Below are 12,172 nucleotides of genomic sequence, written 5' to 3' on the forward strand. Positions count from 1 at the left end.
CAAGCACCACCCAAAATAGCCCAAGCACAACCCAACATTCCTGCTTTATAGGACAACGGCAGACTCTGAAATTCTCTTTTGTCTCACAGTTGAACACTGTGTTGTGAAGTTGCTCATGAAACAAAATTTAAAAAACACATTTCACTCAGTTGAATGTTTTGTTTTGACAAAATAATTTTGTTTTGATTGTTACTTTCAGTTTTGATTTAAATTTTCTATTAGAACATAAAATACATTTTTGAAAGAAAAGTTTGAAACAAAGCATTTCTGCTCCATAAATGCCACAAAGCTTCATCTGGAAGTATGAAAAATGAAAATAAATAGGAGTACTTAAGTATTTTTTTTAATGAACCAGTATTTCCACAAGAAGAGAATAACACTAGGTATTTTGTTTTAGTGCTTCTAGTCCTCACTTTCAGTACTCTTTAGTGAGCCTCAGAAGCTTGTAATACATCTGCAATGCTATCAATATATCAGTGACAATCTAATTATTATTAATAATCCAGCTGGTATGTTGTTCTTATTCAAGAACCGGTGGCGCCCACTGACATATGAAAGGTAAGAGGCTTTTTCAGACATTTATGTAACAACTCACACATGTCTTGCTGGGTCAAAGACCTCTAATTACTGTTGCCATTTGGGGAAGTATCAAAACCAGTTCTGAGCAGCCTAAAGCAGCAGACTGCTGCTCCAGAAGAATCTGGAGTGAGGAGAAGTGAGGGGATTGCTAGTTGTTGCTGCTCTGTCCCTGTAACCTTAAACTTAACCAGTAGAGAAACATAAGAGCAGCTGAGATTAATAAGATGTTTAACATCTAAGAATTACTCTTTCTTTAACCATTTGCTCCAACCACTAAGAAGGCTTTTGATCACAGCTCATACCTCTCCAAATGAATAAAATGCAAAACACCATGCAGCTATGCAAAACCTGGCTGAAGCTGTAAGACAAATCCTGGCCTAAAATGGGAAGAACTCAGGGATTTCGCCTAGATCAGATAGCTGCAAGAGTGTCAACGTATGAAAGTATTTACTTAGGAAGACCAGAAGGAGAGCTGAAGTACAGCTACGCCTTTAACTATGACAGTACATCATTCCCCATGATTGGCAACCCCTGGCTATTTCAGTGTTCAGATACTTATGAGAAGTCATTGTTTCCCATGCCATCTGGTGAAGGGTTTTTTCTAACATGGATGGAATCTCTGTAAGAATCAAGTAATTATTGTTTCTTATAAAGCAAATTTCTGAACACAGTGCTTGAAGTAGACGTGCAAGGATTCAAACAATTGTACTCTGCTAAGTCCCCACCATGAAAGCACTTTCTAATAGGAACTGGAACCTATCTAGCAGAACACCAGATGCCACGCTTTATGAGGCAGAGACATGGAAAATCTTGGGAAGACCTGTGAGATTACCTCACCTGTGGGTTTTTTTAATGTATTAGGTTTGGGGATGGGTATTTTGGAAGAGATAGATTGGCTAAAATAAAAGGAGTTTGGATTGCTTGTATTTACAAATAGATTATTATCACGTAAGAGAAAAACACAGGCTTGCTCAAAAGCCTGAACCACAATTACCTCTAACAGAGCTTTTCCTGCTGCACACCAAGTAGAGTGTTGAATTCGCGTTCTGCTTACTGGGCCCGTGTGCTGACACCTTCCACAGTCTGACAGGAGCTGAACGCTCCTTCATTTTGCGTGTGCCTTCAGCTAAGGCTGTCTGTAACCCCTTCCTAGCAATAAGATTTCAGAGCCTAACTGCCTGAGGAAGATGATTGACTCTCCCACTCTTCACAAAATAAAAATATCAACGTAAAGATCAGAGAAAACAAAAAACACCCAAATGCACCTCCATGCCTCAGCATCCTCAGCACTAGCAGTGAATGGTCCTTGGGCTTAGATTCACATCAGGCAAAACGTTTCCCTTTCCTAAACACCATGCCTCTTCCAAATGAGGGATTCAATCCTTTTGTACCAGCTTCCTTCTCCCTTAGCTGGTCTTAAGTATTAAAACAACCAACCAACCAAACAAAAAGCCTCCCTCTGCTAAGCACCTCTACCCTCTTTTCTCTCAACTTGTATCGGGTTTGTTATTTTTAAGTCCCTGAACTAATACCTGGTCTCGTCTTTTTTTTTTTTTTTTAATTTCCTTTTTTATTATTATTGTTTTTTTTTTTTTTCTGTTTGCTTAAAACTCTAGCCCCCAAAGCAAATTTGGAGAAAACTGGCTTTCTCTAGTTGCCCCATTGTTCTTCTCAGGCAAGATCTATTTCAGATGTTTCTATTTCAAATATTTAACGACAGACCTATTCATACAAAGATATGCCAACACCACTCCCCTGTCTCTTCGGCACGATGCAGAGCACAGTAAAAGATTGTCACAAGATACAAGGATTCAGTTAGCCAATAAAATCAAGTTCTAACTAATAAACAGTACACAACAGATTCCATACATTGCCACACTTCCCAGAAGCAAAAGCCTGACAAAGAGCAGTTTCAAGGGAAACCCCATGGGACAGACACATCCAGTTAGCACCACCACAGTGGACCCTGGCTGCCTTCTCTTCCAACAGGACTTTAAGAGAAGCCAAAGACTGTATTGAGTGAGACTTGGAGAGTTAACTTACTTTTGGGGTCTTGTCTTCACTGCAATGTCGTCTGAAAGTACAAAGCTAATGTTACCCCCAGCATGACTCCCACCCACAACACAAGCCTCTTGCTCAAACTAAGTGCTATTTTAACTTGACTCTTTGGCCTAAAAAAAGATTATAAGTGTCAGCCCATGTGTTGTAGTTACTAGTGTCACTAACACAGTGGGAACTCAGCAGTTCTCTGGTTACGGGTTTAAAGCATTGGTCTAAGGCCCCGTCTTGCAACTGGGATCTAGCTAAAAATGCACAACCCTTATACCCTGTTATCTACACTAAGCTTGTGCAGACAGCAGGCAACAGTGTGACATTAAGGACCTACTCCTCCTCTCTCCAGTCTCTGCAGTACGTTGCTGGCAAATAAATAACTCCAAATTTGCAGAAGAAACCACATGTGTACAAATCAGTTTAGGACGGAGAACCCTTACCAACATCAGTCTGTAACACTAGGCTGGTTTTATGCATTTTTACTCACTACCTCTGGGAATGAGAGGGGCTTTTTTCAAATACCTTAGTCACTGTCTGTGAAACACAGCACAACTGCACCAATAGCCAACTCTCACATGAACACAGCATGATCAGATTTTAGCTCCATGTGAACTGCAGACCTTATAGATAGACACATAAATATTCTAAGGCCCACTGCGGCATGTGATAGCAAGCTAAGGGGTCCATATAGATGGTGTCTGCATGGCAAACTCAATCTCTTGCATCTTGACTGTTACCTACATAAACCCTCTCTTCACTCTAATAAGCTGGCATGAGATGAGCAAATCTGAGTACAAGCAACTAATATAAACCAGCACAAAAGTGGCCATATTGTCATCTGAACATCTCATGCTCTAGTTTATTAGCAGTCTCCAGGGCTGTAGTCCCAGCTGGTAGCTCTAATTAGTAGTGAATGTACTTTCACAACAAATTGGACCTTCTTCTTCTTGGGCATCAGAGATCCCTTCCACAGATTACTGTGGAATATGAAAAGACAAATTCAGGGGACATCGGGCAGGCAGTTTTCTCATATCACATATCTGAAAAACTACCATCACGCTGTGGCTCACAAGAGGACTTGGCAGCAAGTCACACTATTTTGACTATCCAGAGGACACTTCCCCCAATGCCAGAGTAGTAAGATACAGGCATCATGGAAGCTTGTAATCAAGCATAAACTAATGCTATTTAGAAGTCAATACAAAATTGTGGACTACAAGGCCAGCTGCAGGGGCTGTCTTTTGCTTACAGGTTTTAAGCCAAAGCATGGGATAATATGGCAAGCATCATCAGAGTATGTACATATCTGCTCTGTCGTACAAGGGTAGCTTTGCCTATTCTGTAGCCACTAGTAAATGCCTTACTAAAAAAACTGCAAGTGTAGCAGTGTTTTAACAGTCTTTCCCCTCTAGCTGCTCTGGGATTTTTCCTTTCTTGGCTGTAACCAGTTGCAACCAGTTGTGAATAAGTCGTTATCCCTCTGTGAAACTCACAGCAACTAAAAGAAACCAGTGTCATTATGCAAGTTTCTTAAAAAAAAAAAAAAGTTTTGTTTTATGGTTAATTATCCATGGTCTATTTACAAAATAAATCAACCCATTGTGCACCATCAGGATTTGTGGCCTCATTTGAACTTTGCTTTTCATTAATCACTTTAAAAATAAAAGCTAACTAGATTTCACCCCCGCCCCTGTTTTGGTTTATTACTTGCATCTGGATATAAATTGTAAAAATGGTGAGAGAACAAAGTATGGTTTATTCACCCTCAGTTTCACGACTTACATGATCTCAGTCTTGTCTTTCTCCACGTGCCTAAACAGATGCACAGTCCAAAAATTCCAACATTCTGCAAGAAATGCAATCACAAGAAGATTGAAATACTTTTAAAACTCTAACTTTGACTTATTCAAAGAAAAATGATATCGTAAAAAGCTTCCCTTAAGAAACAAAAAGGTGGGCAAGCATTTACAAATATATTTAAGCTACCATAGGAGGTAAATAAAATTACTCATGTAGATCCTACGTAATACACAAGTGTTTGTGAGCAATGAGTGCCAGGCTATTCGGTTTAGAAAAAACCTACTTGCAGGCAGGCATGCAGGAGAAGGAAGAAAATGGATATCTGATTTCTTTATAGTGCTTACAATTTATACAAGAAACCAGATTTTTTTTTTTTTTCCTGAAAATGTTTTAATTATATATGATATTTAGATCTTGTCCTTATGTGATGACAGAGAGCTACTGAATTTCTGAAAACTAGCAAATGGAGAGGCAGGCAAAGGACATTTTTAGCTGCTCTGTTAAAAAATCTAACTGTATTAACGCTTATTTCACTCAGATAGGGAATAAAATATATATTTGCATAAAACTGAAATTCTCCTCAGCTTCAACTAACAAAGCTTGAATAATGTATTTCTTTCCACCATGGGCTCTTCAAGTAAAACTAAAAAACAAGAAAGGCGGATAAACAACCACAATAAAAGCATGTATAACACCAGGATATCAAAATGCTGGCCCTCCCACCCCCCCCTTTTTTTTTTTTTCATTTACCTGACACCTTTAAGTGTTCTTTGCCTTTACTATGAGGAACAGAAAGGCACAGTGCTCCATGCAATCACTAGTGAAACGCTACGGGAAAAGTTGTGCTGTCAGTAGGTCAAAAAATGTGGTTCTGCTGCACTCAAGACTACAACTTTCTACTTCAAAGCTCCTGAGCTGAATGCAAGTATAAAGAAGACTGAACATAACCAACCTTTTGGTACCTTTTAGAAACCAAGATGAAGACATTAGATCACTGATACTACATATTATTACTAACAGGAGCTCAGGAAGGTAATTTTTGCTTGCCTGTTGGTGTGAAATAGAATTGTAGAGATTTTAAAAGTTAAAGAAACCCACTGCCTCCTCCTCCACTTTGCAGATGGCTGAGCTGCTTTAACTTTTGTTTCCAAAAGTAAATTAGCTCCTGCTTAAATGAAAGTAAAAATTTAAAGCTGCCTCCACCTGACTGCAAAGCACAGCAGCTGGGCCGGGAGAGGAATGGATGGGCTTTCAAAGAAAATAAAAGCCTTTTTTAAGCGACTCCTAATATGAACGCCTGCCCTTGCAGCAGCGAGCTGTGGCCCTACAGCCGCTTTCCATTATAAATGCTAAATTGGGAAATGTTTAACATTCTTTGTTTAATCTTCGCAGTATAAAGAAAAAACAGCTGATTCTCAGAAACACGACAGCTCGAACAACCGTTACGGATCTGCCCCTCCCTTCCTCACAGCAGAACAGACCATTTCCAGCCTCAGCAGCAACCAACACTTTTTAATCAGAAACCTACATTTAGACGGACCCCAGAAGACGACATTGAAAATTTGACTTTTTTTTCTTTAAAGTAATGTAAGGGGCCTAAGGCAACCAAGATATCTACTAAAAACTGTAAGCAGAAAAAATAGTTTAGGAAATACACATAGTCAAAACTATGGGCAAAGATGGTTTCCCATGTTTTCCACGTTGTCCTCTTAATATCTTTCCATGAAGAGCATTATCATTTGTTTTGAGCTAAAACATTATCAAGCAAGTGTCTTTTTCTCTCAAAGCAGTGAGTCCAGCTATTCTGCCACAAACAGTCGCAAACAAATCACTAAAAACTCAGGAGCAAACAATCCTCTGTGCTGCTCACACAAGTGGGCTCTCCTCATACCCTGTTTCTGCCAGAACTTCCCTTAAAGAGTGAGTTCCATCGTGCATCCTAAAAGCCAAACAAGTCAGAGGTTTCTTCAGTCAAAATTATGAATACCCTAAATCGAGTCCCCACAGAAACGGTTTACAGTTAGTTTCCTTACAAGAACTTACCCTGAATCACACTTTCCAGATTATCAAGTCTAGTTTGCTGCTCTTCTCCTAAAGATTTGGTTTTAACCTTCCGCATCAATAAGGTGAAGAGAATTTATCCACCCTTCCCACCCTAACCACCAGCATTTGGTAATCGGCAGCGACAAGACCAGGCGTTCAAGGAAAGAAACCCATGTGCAATGGAGGATCTGCTCCCTCCCCAAAGCAGGGAGGCCATCGTGTGTCCTCTTGTGGGCCTGACACCAACGCAGGCATTCCAGCCAAACACAGCCCTCTTCATTTACCGACAAAAGGAAAATATTAAGCCCCGTGCAGAAGAAAAAGCCAGGAACATCCAGGTGTCAGCCCTGCTCTAAGCACTGAGCCCACACGACAGCTCCTCTGCCCCGCTGGACTGCAGCCATCCTTCCCTGGAGGCATCGGGGCCCACCTGCAGACGTCGGATTGAACAGCAAAGACTAGAACATACAGATACTCAGACAGGAGAAACGGATCCTCTGATTTGTTTGCTGTTAATGTGATTTTGAAAAGGAGGAGCATGGGAACATGCAGTGCAGCTAGGTCTTCTTGCTTCATTTCTTACAGACTTCTGTAAGTCAAAAATACCCTTGAAACTAGTGAAGGCACTAGCCATGAATTACTGACAGTGAAGGTCACAAAATTGTTATAAACTTCAACCAAAGCATCAGAGTTACAAAAAAAAAAACTGTTCTGAGGAAGGGAGGGAGGGAGGAAACCTTGCAGAATAATTACTAGATAAAAAGAGACTACTGTAGCTAATTCAGCACATTGCTGGATAGAGCAAAATCATATTAGCTAGCTATTTTTTCCAATATACCCAACCTCAAGCATGTGTCAGGGAAGAAAAATAATTAAATTTAAAAATAAAAATTAATGTAGAGTTCTGTTCATTCTTGCTGTTGTTTTTAAACCTTTAGGGTTCATATTTAACCTTTTCTCTAAAATAACAAACTTGAATTTAAGAAAACTAAGCCACAGAGCTTCATAGTGGCAGGACTCAGACAGCTTATGTTTAAAAATAAAATACCAGAGTCTTTTTAAGTTGTGAAATGAAGGCTCATTCATTAAAACTGAATATTAACATCTCATTTAAGAAACTGTTCAAACCCTCACTTTTGCCTATTTTGCCTATGAATTCAGGAAGACAGAAGTTTCACAGGTTGCATGTCTAGCATCTGGTCAAGTCAAATCACCCTCTCCTCCATAAATTAAAATTAGGCTTCTATTCAGCAGAAAACACAAAATTCCATCATTCTGCTGGCTGTTCAGCTGTGTATCTGTAACCAGACTTTTAGCAGCAGGCATTTCCAATGTTTTTCGTGATTAATTCGTGCATACTCAGAAAATGCGTTTGACCATAAAGGAAGGTTAGCGTGTTGTTACAACTCCACATAAGTGTTGAAAGCAAAGCAGGGGACTGAAGACTCAGGAGTTAGAGGTAACCTAGTGGCATGCAAAGAAACTTCTCAGTAACGGAAAGGCACACAAATGCCTTTAAAAAGGAAATGAGATTGTCTACTGTGAAAGATTATCTGGTTTTGTAGACCTACTCCAAATAAGTCTTCCATTGTAATTAGTGCAGGCAAAAAACTTATAGACTAAAACTCTGAGAAGATGGGCAGAAAGTAGTTTTCATTCAAAAATATATGACATCTCTTTTGATTAAGTTAAACACTGGAATCATTATTTATCATATTCTCTTTAAAACTATACAGTGTACATCTTCCAAGCATTTTATAAAGGGTCGACAGCTATTAGGGACACCAGGATAAGGGATTTTCAAGAGATTACTCTCCTCCTCTTCATGCAACCATGTTATAAACTGCTATTGATATGTTGATTCAGCCCCATCTCAGAACTACGTGGATTTCCAGGCCCTATAATTCCTATAGGACAGACTTCCAGAATTGAATCTTCTGATGACTAGGGTCATCTTCTGATTCCCAGCTAACATTTACATATGGTTGGTGCCCACAATTTGGTCTTTGGAGCAACACCAGCATGAGGTTTAAATGATTTTTTAACCTCTCCAAATTATTTCAACACCTTCTCCCTGTGCATTTCAACCCACTTTATAAACATTAATAAAATAGCTTTACATTATTTCTGTAGGGCACAATAAACCAAGTATCTACTACTGTAATCCCTAAGAAATTCTGTACTGAGCCAGAAATGGAGACAGAAGAAGTTTTCGTTGCCCAGAGCCAAAGCAAGGGCTGGTTTCAGAATCAGGCAGGGAATCCAGGTGTTCCAATACTCTTTTGAATATGTATGTACTCCCCAGCAATTTGGTGAAATATACAGCTTATAATATACTTATAGAGCCTAAAGTACTTCTCATTTTCACAAAACCCTATTTCATTTAAAGCTTTTTTTCAGGCATCACAGTTGAAATATGTCAGCTTTAACTATTTTTTCTATTATGCCAGACGTGGGTATAATTCATGCTCAGGCTCATTTTATGACTCCTTTCCAATGCCAGAAAAACACTTTAAAATAACTGAGAATCAAGCCCTATAACTTTGTAATTGAACTAATAGACTCCTGACATAATATCAACAGAATTAGCAGCATTACACTAGGGAAGAATCTGTCCAAGAATGTGCACGCAGACAAGAACGGTTTGTAAAGGGCAAAAGAAAACAAACCCCGACACAATGCTAGCAACCACAAACAGGTCAGATCCTCAGAGGATACAACTAGGAATAAATTAGTTGCAATACGTACAGGAATATTTTCTTCCTGTGGTCAAAAAGTACAAAGTTTTCTTAGCATTGACCCTTTTCTTCCCTTTTTGGAACGCCTCAAATCCCACATTTTTTCTTCTTTTAGCAGGGTTATCAAATTTTTCACTTGTATTTGACAGAAATCAATTAAAATATCCCAACCAATCCTAATCAAAAGAATCTCTGGATCTCTATGGTCATCAATCACTTAAATGAAACAAAAATGAATAAATAAAGCTCAGTGCAACTTAAAATTTCTCTATACTCCTGTAGTTGCTTTTGTTACACAGAGACCGACCTGACACTTGCATTAAGGTCAGGAGAGGAAAGGGAAAAAGCTTCCATTGTATACATTCAAAGTTTGACGGAGAGGGGAAAGAGAGAGGAGGAGGGAGACAGAAACTCTGTGCACAAGCCAGGGATGTTCCAGAGCACACTGTGACAGGAAAATACTCAATAAGAATTCCTCCAGCCAAAAACAGATCTTAAATAGATCCATTGTCTTCCAGCCCTAAGCCCTTAAAAAGGCTCGAAATTAAAGTCTGTGCTGTGGGCACCCAGTCGTTCTTTCCTTTCATCAGGATTTGCAGGTTTTAATACAATCTGTCGTGAGGAAAAACAGGAGAGCTGTACAGTTCAGAGAGGTAACAAAAGCGAAAGAAAGGCAAGAGTTACATAACTGGCTTTTAACATAAATATTACATTGAGAGATATTTTGCTTTTCAGAAAGGAAAAAAGATTAAAAAAAAAAAAAAAAGAAAGAAAGAAGCACAAAACCACGCCAGAGAATTCAATCCAACCTCCCCTACTCGTCGTCCCTCTTTCGCTTTGTAACATGTGTCCGAGTAAAGTGAGGTTTTTCTTTTCCTTTTTCCATTAAGACTAAACAAATAACCAATTCAGCCTTAAACACTTCATAATAGTTTTTCTTGTATTACCTGAACAGCGCACCACATCATGGAAGCTGGAAGAAAGTCTTATTTTTAAAGCACAAGCAAGTCTGGCTTGCTTATCTGCAGCACAGGGCAATCAGAAGTGACCATGGATGTTAAACTCACTCCCCTCTGTGCAGTCTGAGAAAAGGGAAAAAAAACTTGCAAGTCTCCCCATCTGTTATTTCCTTTTTTTTTTTTTTCCCCGTTTGGCTGTAGAAAAGCAAAATTATGCAAGAGCTTTTGAATGTAAAGCCTGTGTGTGCTTTTTCCCTTTTTGTCTCTGTGTACACGGTATGTGATATTGCGTAACTGAGTAGAGAGTGCTGGTTAGCATTTACTATTGATTTACTCTACTCTATATAATGAATTCAGAGCTTGAAGAGAGAGACACAGGCGAAGAAACGCAGAGGGGTGAGATGCAGATTTAATGTATGCATGAGGAGGGGTGCAACGGAAAGAGGGGAGCAAAGCGTTTAGAGACAGAATCATGCCTTTCTGAACCAAACACACTTTTCCCAACCTTTTCATTTTGGTGCCCTTTGCCAGAAGAGTGGATGCTTAACGAAACCCCTCCATCCAAAAGCAAAGTTTCCCTCCCACACCCACTACCCGAATCCTATTAGAAACCACAGAAAAACATATATCAGTGCCACTGTGGCACTTCCTGTGGTACACATAAAGATGTATAGGAAGCTCATATTCAGCCATGAGGGTCATTAAGGTTCCTGAGAGAAAACTTTCTTTAGCAATACTATACATCAACTTTTGACTTACTCCTTCAGGACCTACAGGCTTGTAGGAGCACTGAAATCGGAAGCACTATGCATGGTATGTAATACAAAGCCCTGGAGTTTTTCAGATGGTAGGGTGACACAGGAATATAGGAATTAGAGACTTGAAACAAGGAACACTTGACCTATTTTGCTCACTCATTAGGCCTGCCAAAATGTCCCCATTGTTCTTTCTTGCACAAAAGCACACACCTGGAGTCCTCAATTCAGACATAGACAAGCTCTTGGCTCTGTAATGGGAATCATATTGAGTCAATAAGGTGATTCCAAAGTGTGCCAACATCGTTTCTAAGGCACGCTGGAAGACTGAAGACTAAAAGGAGCTTTATTACAACTCACAGCAGACACCCAGCCTAGCATCAGAAATGAAACTGAGTATGCCCATCACAATTAAAAAAAAAATATTAAAAATGCTTTCAGTTCTCTTAAGAGTTTCTTTTATTCTCATTATCTTTACTGGAAGACATGCATACCCTACCTTGTTTTCTTCAAATTCTGTGTAACTGGCAACATGTTTTTCTTTATAGGTCTGGCATAAGGCATTTTTACAAGTCCTAAATTAGCAAAGCAAGCAAACATAAAACTCCATGTTGTCAGAAACGTAAATACTATTTTAAGGAAATTCCACAGATATGCAACGTTTCTGACTATTCTACTGATTTTTTTTAGTTTTCCCAGATCCACATCTAGCCACATTAACTATGATGCTACCAACCAGCATGCAGTCAGGATCTCTGTTGGGATGGTAGAAAAAGAAAACTGCCTTGCATGTGCTTCTTCATTTTGTTTGTACAAAACTGGAATTGCATTGAAATTACCCCAGAAACATTTTACCCAAAAAGTTATATGCAGCCTAACTATGCTGATTTGCCTTCAAATGAAACTGATCCTTAAAAGAAAATATTAAGGTGTTCTTAAAGAGTGACCTAGGCATGCAATTTTGATTAAGCACGCATTAATACAGATTGAGCCAACTCAAAACATGCTCAGGCATGTTTTCTTAGTTGACCAGGAGAACACTGAGAGAAAGAAATGAGATGAAAACACGAACTCTACGTCACTGTCATGCGATCACCAGAAATGATGCTTCACAATCAAACTTTGTCGCTATGCAAGATGAATGTCTCAGGAAGACTGGACCATAGGACCAGTTTATCAAACAACAAAAACCTGCACTCTTATGAACAGAGTGTCATGTGAACAGAAACATATTTTTCAGCACCAT

General features: G+C 39.2%; 1 protein-coding gene across 2 annotated transcripts in view; it reads right to left on the reverse strand.

Moving 5' to 3' along the window:
• Positions 1-12,172, reverse strand: part of LOC102094985 (uncharacterized) — a 421,561-nt gene that overhangs the window by 192,123 nt on the left and 217,266 nt on the right. The window contains exons 5-6 of one of the 2 annotated variants that reach the window (XM_065049949.1): positions 4,414-4,477; positions 2,123-2,653 (exon numbers count right to left, since the gene is read on the reverse strand). In XM_065049949.1, coding sequence (XP_064906021.1) covers positions 2,614-2,653; positions 4,414-4,477 — 104 coding nt within the window. In that variant the 3' untranslated portion in view covers positions 2,123-2,613. Of the gene's footprint in view, positions 1-2,122; positions 2,654-4,413; positions 4,478-12,172 lie in introns of those variants that run through there. The other variant, XM_065049948.1, reaches the window with a different exon arrangement.

Source organism: Columba livia, chromosome 1 (genome assembly GCF_036013475.1).
Source record: "Columba livia isolate bColLiv1 breed racing homer chromosome 1, bColLiv1.pat.W.v2, whole genome shotgun sequence".
In the NCBI taxonomy this organism is placed as follows: domain Eukaryota; kingdom Metazoa; phylum Chordata; class Aves; order Columbiformes; family Columbidae; genus Columba; species Columba livia.